This window comes from Ptychodera flava, chromosome 10, assembly GCF_041260155.1.
Source record: "Ptychodera flava strain L36383 chromosome 10, AS_Pfla_20210202, whole genome shotgun sequence".
Lineage (NCBI taxonomy): Eukaryota > Metazoa > Hemichordata > Enteropneusta > Ptychoderidae > Ptychodera > Ptychodera flava.
Window position 1 is genome coordinate 31,027,678 of NC_091937.1, and position 20,722 is coordinate 31,048,399.

At 37.8% G+C, this 20,722-nt stretch overlaps 1 protein-coding gene across 4 annotated transcripts in view; it reads right to left on the minus strand.

Annotated features, from left to right (window-relative positions):
- LOC139142499 (serine-rich adhesin for platelets-like) overlaps window positions 1–20,722 on the minus strand; it is an 87,981-nt gene that overhangs the window by 59,965 nt on the left and 7,294 nt on the right. For all 4 annotated transcript variants that reach the window (XM_070712452.1, XM_070712442.1, XM_070712443.1 and 1 more), the window contains one exon: window positions 11,596–11,754. In XM_070712452.1, the coding sequence (XP_070568553.1) occupies window positions 11,596–11,754 (159 nt within the window). The remainder of the gene's footprint in view (window positions 1–11,595; window positions 11,755–20,722) is intronic.

Consider the following 20,722-nt stretch of genomic DNA (forward strand, 5'->3'; position numbering starts at 1 on the left):
GAACTAAGAGGAGAACCAAGGATTGAGAGCTGCCCCTTTAATGATTATTTTCACAAAACATACAAACAACGACCTCTTTTATTTAATGTTATCTTGGGGCTCCATAAAAATGTGTGATATTATCTACACACTGCCCTGCATGTTTATCTTGCGGTAATTTGTCAACATTTACTGCTTGAAAAGATAAAGAGTTATTATGTGGCTTTTAAACCGTGTAACACAGACCCCTGCAACGACTGATCTTTATCTTAATAACTTGGGGCTTATCTAGCCTTTTGATGAACCCAGTACAAATTGCAAATGCTTGAAAAGCTATCACCCTTGTTACAGTTCTCTAAAACTTTAACTTTGGCTTCACTGAAGTAAATCCTCGAATCAACTTTACCAACTATTTTTGTTTGTTTTGCATTGTCGTTAGAATTATATTTTGTGTGCAATTATGGCCAAGCTTAACTATATTGAAAAGTTGGGAAACCTGATGATACTGTATGACAAGTTTTTGAAACAGAAAATGGTAAAATACTAAAAGTAAAAATCTTTTCAATACTGTCATTTTCGTGTTGGATCAACCCACGGATAAAAGTTACAGTTGAACAATCGAATATTCCATGACAAGTTTTCTAAAATATGCACAATAATAATAGATTACCCAAAGTCTGTCAAATACAAACTTTTTTCTGTAATCCTCGGGGAAAAAAATTTAAAGTACAACTGTTATAGTTGTTTTTCTTTGATGTAAACTTATATCACTTTTCACCAAGTATTAACACATGCCTGTTACAATTTTATAACGCATGCCGTGCTAAGTTAGACCAATGCACATGGGAATCTTGAGAGCAGGGTTAAATTAAATTAAACTTTACAATGTACACAGCGATATCCATTGTCAATACAAAACAAAAGAAAAGTAATTATCAATTTGCTTTTTCAAGTCTCGCTATTATTTGTTATTTGAGTTAAAAAATTAAGTGATAGTCACAAAATATTGAAAATTAATTATCTTGACGTTGCTTGTAAGAAATATTTCTTACCTCTCAATTTCTAAAACCCTTCTAAAAATTTGACACTTTTAACCAATTAAGAGTTTGCTCTTTGTTACATATACGTTCTAGGAGACAAGGTATGCAGAGGGTAAATCAAACAACTGTACTGGCCACATGTGGCCGTATTGGCAGTTAAAAGTAACTTAGCAACTACAGATGGGAGTGCTGGTGAAGATAATTCGGTTTGTAGTACATTTAGCGGTGTTTTTCTAAAGCCTGGCTTACCATTGCGGTAAGCTTTGGGATCAGTCGGTACAAAGTTATTGACCATGTTGCTAGAATGTTTAAAAGATACCGGAACGGGGTTATCCGTGATGGGATGGCGTGACGGTTTATTGTGAACTACACAAACGTTGTATTGACAGGGTCCACACAGTCAAAGTCATCTAAAATTCAAGGACTAATAACATCTTCAAAACATTTTTACCATATATCATTTAACATGTCATTTCCATATCTATCATTTTTACGCGTCAGTTTTATAATATCATGATTGACCACCTTGTCATATTTGACAATTTCGGGTGGATCATCAATTTTCCAGGAGTTTCCAAGAGGCTTTAAAATTCATGAACTTTCAAGGAATTTCCATGAGCATACAGACCCTGTATACTGATACAAAATAACTGTTTTTGCCATTATAATACCTCACCCCTAAAAGCTTGTATACAGAGACAAACATCCAGGTATATAGATTAATAGAGTTACATAGATTTCAAGATTGCTGTGATAAAATCCCTTTAGTTTGATACCATAGATTAGGGAGTAAACCTATAAAGGCCATGCCTTGGTCAAAATCTGATTGTTTTAAAACAAGTCATCGTTGATGACACAGTCCCCACTTGTTAATGGGTACTTTGATTACATGTCCTCAGAGAGGATAGAGTCCTCTTCTTTAGGTCTGTGATAAAAATACTTTTGAATAAATTCGCTTGATACATGTCTGAGTTGTAGTTCAGGACATGGAAAAATCGTAATAAAATGGCCACATGTCGGCCATATTGGATCGTATCACAAAGCAAATCGATGTGCATATGTATGACAGAGGTCAATGTCCTTGTACAAAGTTTGAATAAAATCAGTTGAGATATGCCTGAATTATGGCTCTGTACATGAAAAAATCGTAACAAAATGGCCGCACGGCAGCCATATTGGATCGTATCACATGAAAATTGACGTGCATATCTATGACATTGGTCAATGTCCTTGTACCAACTTTGAATAAAATCAGTTGAAACATGCCTGAGTAATGGCTCTGTACATGAAAAATCGTAATAAAATGGCCGCCTGGCGGCCATATTGAATCGTATCACAAAATAAATCGACGTGAATATGTATGACATAGGTCAATGTCCTTGTACAAAGTTTGAATAAAATCAGTTGAGATATGCCTGAATTATGGCTCTGTACATGAAAAAATCGTAACAAAATGGCCGCCTGGCGCCCATATTGGATCATATCACAAACAAATTGATGTGCATATCTATGACATTGGTCATGTCCTTGTACCAGCTTTGAATAAAATCAGTTGAAACATGTCTGAGTTATGGCTCTGTACATGAAAAAATCATAATAAAATGGCTGCCTGGCAGCCATATTGGATCGTATCAAAAAACAAATTGACGTGCATCTGTATGACATATGAAGTAATCCTTGTACCAAGTTTGAATGAAATCGCTCCAGGCATCTCTGAGATATCTGCGTGAACGGACGGACGCACGCACGGACGGACGCACGCACGCACGCACACACGCACGGACATGACCAAACCTATAAGTCCCCCCGGACGGTGTCCGTGGGGACTAACAAAGGCAGCTGAACTGACTTGGGTATATGGGGGTCAAGGCATTAGGGGTAAGTTTCAACTGTTGAGACAAAGTACCTTGAGTTCATGAATGTACACCTGCTATGAAGATGGGCTTGTATATTGTCGTTCTTCTACATAACAAGGTCTATGAACTGTTAAAGTGTATGTACTGTTCAGAATGTGGTTTTGGTTATTGCAAGAATGGCACATGGTTATGAATGTTGGTTTGTGGGAAATCCGGTTGCGCCATATACAATGGTAACCATAAATTTTCAATACAAAGGAAGTAACTGTACGGGACAATGATAAGAACTACCAATACAATTAAAGCTGAAATCTAACCAGGAATAACTTAGAAATGAACTCTGGGCAGACTTGGCATGCCCATAATGACTAGCCATTAGCCATGCCAGTGAGCTCATTGCAGGCCATTCATACAGCTAGATTCAGGGACTTGTAGCCAATAAAGCTGTTTGCCACTTTGTCATGGCATGCAGGCAATTTTCTTTCTTTCAACAGTTCATGAGGGACAGGTGATTGGGAAAATGTTATCATCAGAAGGTATGGAAAATTCTATTCTCTGTGATGTTGAAGGAGATTTGCTGATGGGAGGGGGGTATACAGTGAGGGGAAGGAATGCAGTGAGTTTTTTATGGGGAGTGGGGGACAGGCAAAAAGGAAGGCAGAAGAAGGAATTTCCAGATTGTGGTGGCAAGGAAATTTTAACCTTACACACTAAATTTTCCTTGAGCTCCAAATACCTTAGAACAGCATATTTACATGTAAAAACTACCTGTGGTTACAATTTCTGAAAATATTTTGGTTGGCTGTTCCCTGTGGATATATTTACACATAAGAGCAAAAACAGAATTCATCACAGATATAAAATCATCCAAGAGGTCCCTAAATTGCTTTGGACTTGACAATAATCTTTTGTATGTTGATGTAACCGTGGTAACAATCTGTTAGAATTAGCCTCTGCTACCAGTGTACTGTTTGCATTATTCTTTTTTGTACCAAATCTATCAAAGTTATTTATAGCCACGTCAAGTGGAACCACCACCGTTTCCAAAGAGCTCTCTTAATGAAGTTCCCATGCTGATGTGTTGTTATCGCCACATCCTTAGCGACAATTATTGACATGGTTTTCGCAGAGTGCCCACTCGTTCATGTACCATTGCCAAGTGGTCATTCAGTCTGCGTCTATGGTTACGGTCGTGTTTCCGCGGCACTTGTCGAGTGTCTGGCGTTTTCCTAACAATCTGTTACAAATCGCATAGCGCACATAAGACCCTTGTCAAATAAAATATAAACTCCACATTATTAAAAAAATCTTTCGTGATGTGTTGCACAGCAAATTGCCAATTAAAAGGTGTTTAATATTCAGGTTGTCATTGTTAGTATTACACTTTGTAGACATTTACGGTACAAAGTAAAAAAAACACTAGTATACTAGTTTTTACACATTATCTCACAACTTTGACCCTACCATTTGACCTATACACTCATTCAACAAATACCATAAATTATGGCATGAAGGAAAACAGAGAAATTTAGAAAGTATGTCCGACATACATGTACAAACGCCAGAATATCAGCTTTTCAAGTTAAAGCACCATACATTCTTCCAAACACTATTGAGATTTGGCAGCAGATTTTCAAACCTCTTCAATTTTTAGACAAATTTTGGTGAAAGGTCCTACAATCCACACCTAGCGTTGATAATGATCTGGCTAGCCAAAGGGCAAAGTTGTCCTACAGTGTTTACCTTAGGATTGGAAAGATAGCTGTATCATCTGCCCCAGCAGTGATTGTCCTATCATTTAATGGAGCCCCCTGCTCTGGTGGTAATGTTCATCCAAACAAAAAAGGTGTGAATGGAAAGTTTTTGGGTGCTTTGAGTGATAGAGTGAGCAAATGGGTAAGCTCGCTTCATTAGCCCGTAACTGCCAATGTCAACAACATTAATTGCTTGCTAATGAAATAAAAACAACGGTGGCGAAAGGGACGCTGAGCCTGAAACAAAAGTCTTTTTGACTATTTAAAGTGGGGTTGGAAAAGGACATCGTGGGAAGACTGTAGAATTTCCTGGCAATATGCCAGGAAAACACAACATTAGTGGTTGGCGTGCTATGATGGGGGAAGGGGGATAGGCAGGGGAGCCATTTACCAACATGAAGAGTTTACAGATTGGATTCCTTTGTCAATAATAATACACTGATCTTCAAAGTCTGCATTCAGATAGAATGGAAGTCAATGTCTCCACGGCAAGTTCAATGCCACCAGAGCATTGAATGGCTTCTAATCCTGAGTTCAAAGGCGCCGATTTACAGGTGCAAGGAAAATGAGAAGTTAGAGTAGATGGCAAAGCCCCCCTCAGGCACTTGCCAAGTCCCATCCTTGGCCTCAAAACAGCAGAGCTCCTCTTCACAAGCACTCGCTGAAAGGGCCCATCGCACCATTGAAAACTCGAGAGCACCTGTTATTCTCTGTGGGACAGTCTCATCAAGAATACAACTGAATGTGCCATTATACCATCAAAAATAAAGGAAAACAATGCCACTCCCATGACCTCATAGACACAAATGGGTCACTTTGCTAATACAACCCTGGAGAACCATTAAAATCCTCTTTACAGGAACAAAGATCATTCATAAATGAGTGCCATCAAGTTCAAGTTCGGTTTGAAGAGGATTTTCAGTATCTAAAGCGCTTTGTGTTGCCTTTGGAAAACAACATAAATGCAGGTGTTAAGATTCTGCAGGTGTCCTCAATATGAAGTCCCATGACCTAGCTCAAACCTAGAGTATAATACTTTTAATGACGTCAGATGTGAAATCTTTCTAAAACTTTTCAATATTAGATCAATATTACGGCCTTCTTGCAAGGTTGATTACAGAAGACGGAACAATATATTTGAATCTTCAGATGTGAAATCTTTCTCAAACTTTTCAATATAAGATCAATATTACAGCCTTCTTGCAAGGTTGATTACAGAACAAAGAACAATATTAGAATCTTTCTGAAGTGAGCCCAAGATCATTGGAAACCGTTCTTTTTCAGTGTATATGAAAAAGTGTTTGTGCTGTAGGATTATTGTCATAATACAATACTCCGCGAAAGTTTTTGTTGGGGTGAATAAAACAGCGACTGGACTTTCCACTTCACAGGAATTTGGCACAGATTTTCAGTATAGGCAGCAAAGTAATAGCACCAGGGCCTATACAAACTCATGCTTATTGTGTGGCAGTGTTTGATATGATGTTTATTTAGCATTTGTAGGTTTCCCAGAAATCTTCAAATTCAGTCAACATTACAGAAAATGAAATACCTCCTTGCACGGGGAGTTCTCAGTCTGGCCATAGCAACGGGTCTATGTATCAAGTGTTCAAACTTGAAGACATCCGCGTCATGGGTTCCATTGTGGTGTCTCTGGTCAAATGATGTTCATTACGTTGATGTTTAAAACCTCTGCACACACGTCATTGGTTATGTGAAGTTGGCGTGCCATGTAATGCCAAAGATGATTTGGATAACAGGATTGTTTCATATCTTCTAGATAGCAAACAGTGCACTCATATAGACTAAGCAAGAGTTTGCGATCCCAGATCTCAGCAAAGTTTAGAATTTCTGGAATGCATGTTCTAAAAGTGATGCCAACGGTTATATACAGGCATCCAGAATTCTTTCCATTTGAAATGTTGCTCTGTCAATTTTCCGCAGCTTACAGTCATGTTTCGGCTTGATCAAATTTGTGAACGACTTGTCCGACCACATTCTAAAATTTCCATCCCAAATTAACAAACTACGCAGAGTGAAAACACTGCATCAACAACATACCAGTAGTTTGGACTTGCTGGCAAAGATCCCCTCCATTTGCCACCCAAGTTCTGCATAACCAACGGTGGTCAGGTATGGTAGGCATGCGATACATGTGGTAGTTTACACATGCCATGCATTGGTCAAATACGGGTACATTAGGGAATGAACACTTAATTTACAATTTAGAAACGGTGTAAAACAGGCATGCAGCATTTCCAATCATTCAGAAACAAGTAAAATGTTTTCATCGAATTAAATGGAAAGACATGCTTGGACTTGTTCTGTAACTGAACACACACAGTAAATTTTTTGCATGAAGAGAAGCTGGTAAGAGCTGAGGTACAGGTAGAAAGAGCACACAGATATTTGCTTTTGTCACAGATGCTGAGGTAGTCTACAAGCTCCATACATACATGTAAGATCTATGGAGTCTGTGCAGTCACACAAGCTCCACACATACATGTAAGATCTATGGAGTCTGTGTAGTTGTACAAGTTCCACACATAAGATCTACGGAGCCTGCTTCTCAAAGCACTCACATTATAATTACTACTCATAACAATATTTTGTAAATAATAAATGAACATAACATAACATCCCTCAAATAAAATATTAATAATATGAACGTGTTGGATTTGCTTTTTTTGTAAACTTTACGAAATAAATCATTAGGAATAGAAAACATATATATGTACATTACATTGTAATTTGTTAATTGAAATATAAAGCCAGTGAGCTGTGAATTTGTACCTATGAACTCTAGAACATAATTGAGTTGAAAATTATAGAAGGGCCAAAAATGCTGACTTTCGATGATTTTTTCATTATTTTTTCTTTGATTGTCAATTGCAACTTCTTTTTCTACTCCCTGAAAGTGAAGAATGTTGAAACACCTATTATTTAGCTTGTCACCATAACATCTACATGAGTAAAATGCGCTGTTATTGTTTACATTTGAATTCCAGAATGGACCAGAATTCACTTGTCAACAATAACAACAGTTTACACATGTACTGGTACAGGCTGAGTTGACAAGCTGAATACTGTGTATATAAACATCATTTGGGGAAGAGAGCAAGAAAATTATGGTTGACATTAAAAACAAAAAATTGTGAAAAAAATCACCAAAAGTTAGCATTACTGGCCCTTTAAAGTTGTTGGAAAGGGGTGTGGCAAGGGAACCTCTCAGTTTATGTACAACTTAAAAGCCACTATGTACTGTAGTCGCAGCATACAAGTTATGATTGACAAATAATTGTGTAAAAAAAGCAAAATGATTGGTTAGAAAATAAGCCAAATCCACAAACCGCTAATTTGTAACACGTAGAAGAATGTATATAACATCAAAGGTTTTATCATTGGGGATTTTCAAACACAACAAATGCACTGAGAGCATGGTTTGCAGAGTTGCGTACCGCAGCAGGAGAGCAAAGATCGTCACCGTTTCGATAGTAACAGATCTACGTGTCGACTCTCATGTATACATGCTCTGCGCTCGGTCCAAGATACTCGAGCAGGAACGTTTTACTCAGAAAACTACTTGTGGAGTTAAGGGATCATGAAAAACGGTATGCAATGGGGCAGCCAAAGTAAGATTTGATTGTGTGTTTCTTGACAACTAAACTATTTTGGAGTCTATTAATCTTCTCCTATACTTACAAAAAGGCATTTTCTATATAGCAAGCAAATATTTACTAAACGACCCAGAGATGCTTTTTATTTTGTTTCTTTTATTTTCCTTTGATTTATTTCATAAGCGTAAGTTCTAATTATGTCGTGGATTGCGTTATTCAGTGTGTGGTACCTTTCATGTGGCACGTTTTCTGTACAACTGAGAAATGGTCTAAAGTTGCTCTGCTGGATAAAAATATGTCCAAAGAATAGAATTTGAAACTTTTCACATTAAAAAAACTGTTATTGTTTTAAAAATTACATATAGTGAAGCTGAAACCACCTGTTTGATGAAATAACTTTAACCCTTTGAATGCTGTATATACAATAATTTTTTCCCACCAAAATTTTGGTGCAATTTTTGACCAATTTTTATGAACTTTTGTAATTTTTTGATAATTTGGACCAAATGGACATCACTTTTCATCCGCTACAGTTTTTGATCAAAAGTTTTGGCGAAATCAGAAAAAAATTGACTAGGGTAAATTTTATATTGGTGACAAAAATTGACTTTGGCTCTCAAAGGGTTAAAGAACTTTGTAACCTAGTGTACACTTTCAGGTGTGGAGACACGTGTAATATCACTCCTACATTTTACTCTCAGTGGGGGTCTCTTTGCAGAGAGTACGACCCTTGACCCTAGAAAAGAGTCCGGTTGCATTAAGATTTTCCACTTATGAAGGATAAGCCTGTACACAATTTAACTCTCTTTCATTAGAGCTTCCATATATCAGCAATTTTTATTACTCTTTTCTTTGATGATCTACGTATCATTTTTGAAATGTTTTTTTTCTATTTACGTATCTCTGTTATGAACAAAGTCTGAAATAAACTTTGATAATACTGGTAATTATATAGCCCAGTCTGAAAGAAAGCATTAAGTACCCTGATCTTAGGATGATTGCATTTCCATGGTAATTCATGGAAATAAACAGGGTACTGACGGAGAGATATATCTTTGACTGTTTTTGAAAATTAAACACCATTTGTCGTCGAATAAGTGTGATCAAATTACAGGGGAGACATATGACTGTACATGTAAATGGATGGATATTGCTGCTTTCTTTGGAGTAATTTGAAATGTTCATCTGGGAAAGAGTGTTTAAAGCTAAACAGTCGTCGGAACTGCACCCGTGCGAGTTTCTTGTTTACAAACAATGTATTTCATGCACGATATCTAGATGCACCTCATCATCGTAGCTGCAACATTGAAATTATACGATGTAGATTATGACAGACATGTTTTAACTTTCATCAATCACCGTCATACCTTGGATACAGTGTTTACATCGGTCTTATGGGTCCCGTACGGCCTTTGAGCGCAGTTCCGACAACTGTATCCCTTAAATAATGAACCCTTGCACCCCTTGATCCTGTATATAGGTCCATCCACCCTATTGAAAACGGTGGGGATGTACCAAAAATATGGTGGTGAAAGGGTTAAAGTATACAGTACATGCGTGAATGCAAACAGCTTTTTCCTTTTGTTTTTCATATTTCATAGCAGTTCAACTGTACAATGGCTGCCAGTGAACATTTGAAACCAAACGGATATTAGCAAGAACCTGACACGGTGCAAGGTTGGAGGGGAGGGAACAATTCATTGAAATCTTAGCTCCAAGGAGACAAGCTTGTGACAGTAACCGAATATTACGGCATGGAAAGAAAATACCTTATTGCAAGAGTCTCCCATTGGCAATGGTTTATAGTATAAAGCAAATCACCATTGGTAGAATTTTATCCTTATACATTAAAAAGACTGTATTACAGTCACTGGACTTTAGTTTATTATACAATAACTGTACTACCAATAGCGGTAGATTCAGAAAACGTTGACTTCCTATCCTGTATAAGACCAGCGGCAATCGATATTACCCCCTGTGAGGGATCATGGTATCACTAAAGTGACAGTTCCCGTGTCAAGGTACATGTATAGGTGGTGTATACGCAATACAAACTCCGATCACATATCATATTTTATAGAGGGCTCCCCTTTCCATACTTGAAATCTGGAAGAATGAAAACATTTCTTCCCTTTGTACACAGCACAAATATCGTGTTGGATGGAGCTGATGACGTACAATCTATCCCTTCTCAGTCATTGGCAAGTTCATGACCAGCGTAGCAGCATTGCTGTAGTGTAAAGGTTTTGGACTCTAGCCAACATGTGTCGCACACAAATCTACCTTTCCAGTACCGACAGTAAGGTTCACCTGACCTTAGTGCTGTTCGTCATGGTTTCAACTCTGCGTGAAATTGAACAATCTTGGCTCTGGTTCCACTTCATTACTTCTAGATTTTTATCATATTTTTGCTTTCTTATAGCACTGTTTACAAAATATGCACGGGTGAACAGGAACATAGACTTTGTTCTTTGTGTAACACAAGCCACCCCATAGTGATTGCTAGACACATGATAAAGAGAAGTCCAATACATGCCTGCCACTCTAACGGAGCGCATCCAACATAAGGCTAGATTTGTCATGAATGGAAAAACAGATCTCTGAAGTGATCCAACACTGTAGGCTTTGTGCTACCAATTGTCACATAAACCAGACAGCTATGAACCATAACTGAGTTCTTGGTTCTAAGTCACGCGCAGGTTTCAATGTTATGGACTGAAACACTTGTGATTGACCAACAGACTGGGGGTTGATTTCAGTGAAATTTTATTCATGTGTCAACTTACGTCAGTGTCTAGCAATGTGCAGAGGAAATGAAAACTGTATTGAGTCGTCAAAGAGCATTGGAAACCAAATAGCAAAACTTTGAAATTTGAAATATTTTAGCGACAGAGTCACATTTCATGAAATTGACTTTGTCAGACTAGAAATAATGTACACAACTTTATTCTAGTTATGTCTGACCCTTCTCCCAACACCATCAATATTCTGTATATTTTGTTTTGTGGCTAACGTACCGGTACAGTATCTTCTGTATACTAATATTCAAGGAATACGTATCTTTTTTCATTGTTGATAAATAAAAGCCCAGTCCATCCACAGAATTTCGCTTGCGTCACAAAAAAAAAAGGAGAAACATTTTGCCCTGTGTGTCAGTCACAAATGCTGCTGCCCTTAGAATGCGATTGAAAAATGAAGCCAAAGGAGCCAAACAAATTAGCTGAACTGTACAACGCTCCATGGAACACACAGCAGATGATTTTCACACAGATTGACAAAGTGACATCAATTGTGGTCAGGTAAGCAAGTACCACTGTAAAGGCGAAAAAAAAGAAAAAGGTCACACTACCTTAATACTGTTCCCTGACAAGTTCAGCCATTCTAAGTCAAAGAGTTCTCTAAGGCCTTCAATAGACTGTATACTGTTATTAGGTAGATTGAGTACCCGCAGTGTGTGCAGCCGGGCAACTCCATTCATGCGCACCAGTCTGTTGTTGGATATTGACAGCTGTGAAAGAAAAAACAAAATGAAGAGGATTGTGACTTCATATACCGTCTTTAACAAATTTTTCTTTCCCCTTGTGATGACGCACGAGAGGGTGTTACAATGTTATGTAAGGAAGGGAAAAGAACATTAGTAAAATATTTGTTGGTTTCATTCAGGCACTTGTATCTGTTTTCCTTTGTATAATAACAATAATGGTCTTGTACCCCTCTTTGTCACCTTATCAGGTTTGAGTTGAGGGATGTGCCCCGAGGGCACTTGGCGGGATGAGAGAATCTATGTTCTTGGTATTTACGAACACAATACCATCACCACTTAGTGCGTCAAATGGCAATGATGCACACTGTCAAATATGGTGCGTGTACTTGTTTTGCAAACAAAAGTGGAAAACTGCCATTCCATTCACTGAATATTTTTACTCATACATTTGTCTCCATACTATGATTCCTTACAGATTTGATACAACTTAGAAACCTCATTTCTTAAGATTTTTATGCAAACAGCTTTGTACCCTACAGCTTCGTGGCAGAAACCACTTTTCTTTTTCATGCACAGACATTTCCAACCAGCCTTATATTTACAATATGATCACAATTGTGTACTTTTGTTTTCAGTCTCACTCCTGGAGGACATTGGCTTCACAACATGTCGTGAAAAACGGTTAATTTCCCGACCATTTCAAAGTTGCCGTTTCTTTCCAACACAATGGAAGTTTTCTAACCCCTCTGGCAGCCAAGTGCACCCTAACTTGGTATACTGCACCAGTGTTCAATACTCTGACCGTTTACATCCGCGACCTGTGATCGATTTATGACCCCGGCAGAGAAACAAAGTTTTATTAACTCAAACCGCACTGTCAGGATAGGTAACACAAAAAAATTATTAATATGTAGGATACAAAGTTTTTCAATTTGTGGCTGCATCGGACTAGAACACAATGGCCGACCAACAATGCATTGTGGTGTTTCCAAGTTAACATCACTCAAAATCTAATAAACAGATTTACACAGTGGTGTCATTCTCCTTTGCAAGAAACTGGCAGGGTCCAAAAAAATATATGCTGCCATTACAATGTTGCTACTGAAAATATCTTTACCAGCATTGTTCCCTGGAATTTGCATTGACATTTTGGCTAATATTTTAAATGAATAAAACTTTTAAAAGAAATATTATTTACCAGCCGATGAACACATATGTAGCTGTAACTTGTAGAATACAGTTAAAAATTACAGTTTAGTTTTTCTAAAGCTTGATGGATTTCATGGGTGCATGAAATCATGGTTCTGCAATAAATTTAGTGATGAAATATGCATATTCCTTAATTCACCACCAATTCAGATGATATGTTTTGTTTGTAAATGTATAAGGAGTTGCATAAAATATGGTCTCCTGGTGACAAATACATCTTATGCTGTGAATTCATTGTGTCTGTAAGTCACCAGTTGCCCCGTCTAAGATTTGTGACGTTGGATGGAGCTGACAGTAAGAAAACAAGGTTGCCACTGAACAAGGCATGTGGTTTGGGAGTTTAAAAATGTTTTAATTTGGTATGTGTAGCTAGTATTGTAGCAAGTGACATTTCAATAAACTCTCATACAAACGGGAAAAGTGTACAACCTTTTACATTGAAGAGTAGGTATAATAAATTAATTTGTGTACCAGTATCCCATCAATAAATTTGTATATGTTAATTTGATATAAAAAAATATAATTTATGCAGCCTGCAGTTCACGTTGTGATTGCGAACTCGCAAACCATTTGAGGACAAGCTTCTTTGCACAAGCAGGTTCACTGCATGCATTTTAAAGTTCTTTAAACTACATATGTGCGCACAAAAGGACTTGTTTTGTGGTCAAGTTTCACAAACAGTCAATAGAGAATGACAAATATTACATTGTATTACTGCTGGACGATTGATTGATATTTTTTTTTAACTTTTCGGGGGAAGTGTCAAGTTCCTTGCTAGCAAAGGGATTCTCTGTTCCAGCCATGTTTGTATTTTTAACAGCTTTGTGGAAATGTCCATATGAACGACCTGCTTTACTAAGCATGAGGAATTTCACCTTGTTTCCACATGTCCACAATGGGGGAAAACTGATCTAACCACAAAGGTTGTTTTTATGATGCACTTTGTTGGGTACTTGGAATGCATTGTTTCTGCCATGTTACACCGTGTTGTTTTATTTTGAGATTTCAAGTGTACAGGCAGTGCCTTCACATACTCCACTCTGTGGTGGTAGAGTTAAAACCTTTTGAGCGCCAAAGTCAATTTTTGTCGCATTTAAAAAATATATCCCAGTCAATTTTTTCAGATTTTTGACAAACTTTTGGTACGAAACTGTAGCTGATAAAATGTGATGACCATTTGGTTCAAAATTATCAAAAAAATTACAGAAAAATTCATAAAAATTGGTAAAATGGTGCACTAAAATTTTGGTGGGAAAAATTACAGCACTCTAAGGGTTAACCATTTGAGTGCGGTAATTTTTCCCGCCGAAAATTTTAGAGCGACATTTCACCCACTTTTATGAACTTTTCTGTAATTCTTTTGATAATTTTGGACCAAATGGACAGCACTTTTCATAGGCTACAAATTTTGATCAAAATTTCGATCAAAATCAGTAATAAATGTTTGAAGCTGAAAAAATTGTCGGGTTATATAATAAAAAGGCAACAAAAATTGACTTTGTCACTCAAAGGTTATTACTGTTACAACAGAACCTCAGTCAATGGTGTGAAGAGTAACTATTTGAGCTGTGGATTATAGTATGCAGTATTTGGATTCCATAAATGCTTATGTTTAACAGTCGGTGCGATGTGAACTATCTTGTCAATCTATTAATGGAAAACAATAGAGCAAACCAAAATAACATTAATGGGTACAGTATCATTTGATAACTGTTTACACATAACATTTGCCCTTCATTTGAGATATGAGAAAGATAAACAAGGTAGAACTGATCTGGTCAGAGGGATTTATGTCGTTTATGCATACAGGGTGGTGTACACCTGTTTGCAGACAGTTTGCACACTGTTATTGACCGATCATAAAACAGCTGTGCAAGACCACTGCACATCAACACCAATAAATGACACTGACTTCTCATCAACTTATAAGTTAATACTTTAATACAGAATTAACTTCCAGATAATTTCTGAAATTTCAATGTCAGGTTTTGCATCCAGGATATAAATCTTCAAACATTTGGTACCTACATAAGGAGTATGGTCACTGATGCTTTAGACTTAGACTTAGACCATATGGTTATTTTTCAATTTTGGACCAAATGGCCTTCAATTTTCATTGGCTATAGTTTTTGATCAAAATATTAGGAAAAATCTAAAAAAAATTGGACTGGCTTATATTTTATAACGGTGACAAAAATTGACTTTGGCACTCAACGGGGTTAAGTTGCATAAACGGAAAGAGCATAGTACATGTAACGCCAATCTTAAAATACCTTTATGGCATCTGAAGTGACACAAAGTTTATCACATTGACAAGCAGTGATGCAAACACACTGGACATATCCTAAGAAAGGAACAATACTACAACTCAAAGTTTACACGTCTGCTGGAAAAAAGCCAGGATGACAAAGCAAAAACTCAAGAGTTACAACAGATGTGGCAAAATTTAGTCTGTTCTCAGCCTTGTAACTGGACAGTCCAGCTATGGCAAAATTAAGCAACAGAAACGGAATTAAGCGAAAATAAAAAAGATGGCAAGATTGAATTTGTCACTTGTTTCTTTCTTTCTTATCATGATTGGCGTATGTTTTGCACATGGTACTACGAAAGTGTCAATGTCATGTTGTTGTTGTCATAATGGCCTGAAGGCCATGCTCGTTCGTAAGGCTACACTGCATCTTGTGGTTTACAGCCAATCTTGACCTGTCTGTCAATGTCAAAATCTAGAGTGTATAATCAGCCGTCTAGATTTCAATATGAGATTGGCTTCCGAGATCATTGTCAAGTGAAATAACCGCCATGTGTGAAAATCTGTGTCTTTGTGCCTTTTGCCTTGGTCTCTATATCGAGTATCTGTGGTATTGTAGGTGAGGAAGTTTCATGTGTGCCATAGAAAGGTGTCCACCTTGCTTGAATTTCAACACAGGGAAGGATAGGCTTACACTCAGCGTGGCACTGGACAAGAGGTGGAGTGTGTTCGCGCTCTGTTGCGAGACAAAGCTGGCAGGTTGCCAGGGGTTCTTGTTGACAATCCCCGGCCCTGGTCAGCACCTGCCGTGGCACCTTTCTCACTCCAACTCTTGGACACCGGCCAAAGCCCTTCAATCAGTCAAGACCACAATTTTGTAATAATCAACTCATTAAAACTATCAAAGCCCCTGCCGTGAGACACCCCATTGTGTGCTGAAACAACAACTCGGAAGACCGCAGATTCTGTCCCCAGATCACAATTTGTTCAATCGGCGGAATGCCTTGGTAAACTTCACGCTCAGGGACAGGGATTCAGTCTGTGTTTACTTTGGCGATCAGTCCATCATTTGATAGAAAACTTTGCGAGAGGGAAACTTAGAATATTCCAATTATTTGCCCAGAGATACCTTTCCCTCCTCTTATCAAACATTGTTCACGATACAAAACCCAGTTGATCGTCAAAGAATTCCTTTATTTTTCTTCTTTTCCACCCTTGTTTAATTATCAACGGCAATTTAACTTGAAGGAATACTACTACTAAAAGCCCTTCAAAACACTCTCGGAGAAATTGTATGACATAGGTAAAGTGATCATTGACAAGACAGGGAATAGGAAGAGGTGGTAACTAGACGTCTACTCAAACTTTCAAAGAACAAAATTTACAATTAAGGTAGAATGAGCTTTCAAGTATGGATTTTCAGACTCACAAATTTTTGACAAAAACTTTGTTGATACGCTGCTTTGTGTGTACTCATTTTAAAGCCTGTGGAGTGAATGAAACTTTCACCATCTAATTCTTGTGAAAATCAAATGTAATTTCACCCTATAGAGGACGGCCGCCATTTTGAATTTCAAATGTTGGTATATTTTACTGTATTGTGTTTCTGTTGTACCAAAATTTGCACAGCGACCTATGATTTTTAATCTTGATTTTGGAAGACAATTGTTTCAAGTTTCTTTGAGGATGATTTCAGCAAAACTTTATATCATTCAGTTTTGAGGTATATGTACTTTAACATGAACAGAGAAAGGCACACACATACATGGAAAGGCATTTTTACCAATTTATGGTTTTCACATATTTTGGCTGAACTGACTTCACTTCAAACTGGTAAAATTTAAAGGAACAAAGTTGCAAATAGATTTACTTATATTTTAAACAAGCTGGAAAAGGGTCCATACAGAAATGTCATGCACAAAAATATTGAGCGTGTGAATGATTGTGTACACAAATGGCTATGTGTGATCAGCTTGTCAAAACTAAACTTGTGTATGTGAAGACAACATATATCCTGTTTATTATCCCATTTCCATGGCAACAATTAACTCAGTCCTCATTAAGTCGACCTTGCCCACCACCACATTGTGTCCTGGTTGGGTCCTTAATAACAAGTACTTCGCAAGTCAATTTTATCACGCTGCTCTAACATGTTACCATGGTGGCGACAAGACCATGTGAACTTTGGTTCCCCTAGACTGAGCAAAAGATATCCTTTGAGTCAAACAACGCCAGACAATGGCAACATGCACATCTGACCTCTATTATTTTATTACCCACTTGTGAAAAACTTGTGGCTTCACTTCACTGGATTGGGGTTCTGAATACTGATCGCTTATTATGGGTGTATGTGCATCCACTCTTAATCCACTGCTTGAGCTTGGAGTGTCTTACCCTTTTGTCAGTTACTTTCATTTGACAGAACAGTAACCCTGCTTGGCTGACCTGTTGCACACTCATACAAAAAATCCAGAGCATAGTATCAGAGAGGCTTTGCTAGAACTTAAGGCTAGTCTTTGTAAAGGGTAATTTCTGCATGGTGCCACTGTCAATAACAGCACACCAAAACAAAAACACCATCAAAATTTATAAAATATGGATAAACCTGTAACTTTGTAACTTCAAAGTGAACTTGATCAAATAAAAGTTACAACTTTTTGAACCTCTTTTAATTTTAAGTATTGAAAAAGCGAAAAGACTTCATGACTAGCATTAAGCGTATATCAAATATAGATTGCAAAAAAAAATGGCTGCTACATCACAGAAAGAAAGCATACATCTTTAAAAAATAGCATGTGCAAGGAGAAACTGAGTGTACCATTCTACATGATTTTGAAAGAGAATGGTTGAAAGTTTGCTTCAGAAAAGATTGAGCAAAAGTTAAATTCTTTCATTTTTGAGGCGCGATTTTTGAGGCGTAATCTCAGCTTCTGTTGCTTTCTCACAGCAAAACTGGCATCACTGAGCTGCAACCAATAACCTGATTGTGATACAGAGAAATGTAAAATGTTCATTTCAGAAACTTGACATGAAAGAAAACGTGACCATGGTCAACATCAATAACCCTTCAAGTGTGTGTGTCAACTGCAAGCAATGACAAGATGTCTGTACCTTGAGTCTTGGGCAACAGATGAGTTTCAAGTGGGCCATACTCATAGCTCATGAATGACGTCACAAGCTCACGCCGATGTACTTGTACCAGGTGCAATTGGACTTAAGACTACTTAATGAGAAAATTCTTGTCATCTTTGTTTGCTTATTGGCTCCATCAACTTCCAATACACATGATTAAACTTTACACACTCAAGAAAATAATATGGTATCGCTCCAAGATACCCGTACGTCAGTTGCCTTGCCTGGCTCCGACATAAAAAGTAAGGCACAAAAGTCCAAAAATGCACTCTCTTACCAACAGTCAAACACTAATACCTCTGTGACCAGCTACATACCGAAAACCACAACAGGAAAGCCTTTGTTACAAATTTGGTGCAATCTAACCACAAAGTAAAAATTTCCTGATGACCAGTGTTTGCTTTCTGTCAAAGTAACTGTGACAACTTGTTCAGTGTTTGTTTTATGTATCACGCATAGTAACTTCGTCTTCTCGATTTAAAGCTTGTGGAAATGAGAAATACTCAGCTTGCCAACGTAGTCGGTATACATCTGACTGTTCAGTGCACTGTTGTACAGTACTGTGTCCCTCTGCTGACATGAACTTTCACTTTCAACTTCACTGATCATGAAAATTTGAATTTCCATGTACCTGTTGGTTGCTTCATGTAAGAGTGAGACACAAATGAAAAATTTTACCCTTAAAGTTGAGTTTCTGTTGAGTTAGAGAAGCTAAACAATTTGAAAACCTCAACAATGCACATATGTTATGCGCTATTTATTCTTAGGATGGAACATTCATGCAGGATTGGACAAAGTCAAGTGCAGCGAAGAATAATGATCAATTGTCCATATGAACATGGAACTGTCGGTTCAAGTGTGCCCTTGAAGACAATATGACATGCCAGGATGCAACAAAGTTGCCTGTGAGACAAGATTTTGGTTCATACATAAAGATATAGGGCTGACATAAAAAAATATCTACAATTCCTCAAATTGATGCAAACTTTCAAGAGATCATGTTTGTTAGAGGGTATATCAGTGGTCTGTTCCACTGGGGAAAAGGTGGTGAAGTGGTCACCCAAGCATATTTGGTTCCACTGTATTTGTCCAATCATTGGAGCGTCACCTTTTCTCTTGGGATAAAATGCACACATCTACGGCACTGCTTTAAAACCCAGGATGTGTCTTTCATTGCTCACCGGGCCAAGCACAATACCATTAAACGTGCAGCTTCAGTTTTATCCATTCAACCACAGTCAAGGACTGTGATTGTCAACAGCGGTGAAGCCGAATGTACATGTAAGGAGACTTTATGCTGGCATTTGCAAGGAAACTGCATCCACGATATGATACCAGCTCTGCATAAATTTAACGCGGTGAAAACTGTGAAGACATAAATAATTGACTGTGAAAATATGCCTCGCGTGTTAAGTATATCCTTGAGGCAGCAATGTCTTTTTTTTTCTCTTGGCAAGAGGTACCTTTTCACACATGAAAGAGACAGCGGTGCCTTTCTTAAGCGTGCCGGCCACTTTAAGATGAAATTCCACTACCCTATTTGCCACTTGTGCATGCCAGGGATGATTTCACGGTTTGCTTAATCAGCCCGGGTTTGTCACCGTCATTTGACCAAGGCAACTTCCAATTCCCGTCAGAGACTTCTAACTTCAAATTCATGTCAGAGACTTCTACCAACAGCTTGAACTTATGCTTTGACCTATCGTAACTGTCCTTGATTAACACTACTCATAACACTAAACAAAACAAAAATTGGCAAACCCACGTGTGAAATATTCCGCACCATCACTCTCCTCACAATAGCTGATTTCAACAAAGAGACATTAAACTTTATCACGCTGGCCTCACTTCACCGGTCTTTTCTCTGGTTGTCTGCTTGAGAAATTTGACGAGTGGGCAAAGAGCCTTATTAGACAAAACAGAACAAAAGAGATGCTTTATTACAAGGTCATAACTCGCTGTTTTTTGTTACTGAAGAAGCAGGGAGAGAGATCGTGTGGAGCACTTTTTCATCTGTTTATTGTCTCAGACAGTGCAGGCAGGAAAGTGTGAAAAAAGCCGAAGGGGAAAAAGTGCAAAGATCCAGAATCCTTTTCTTAAGTTTTTTGATAACAGAGATAGAAGTCTCACCCACAGAGCTGGCATATGTTGATCTGAGTTGTGTCTCCCCCTAGCGAGATTGCAGAGTCAACATTGAATAAGATCACCTTCTGGTGTGGTGAGAAACCAAAGAATTCTTCATCTTTTTTGTTTCCCTCGAAGAAAGAATAAATAAACGGGAACATGTCATCTGCCGCCAGTGGGAAAATAAAAGCTGATTACACATTGTGAGATGTGTTGAGTCACACAGAGTCAGTGAAGACCAACAGAAGGAAGAGTTTGTTACTGTACCTACCACAACCA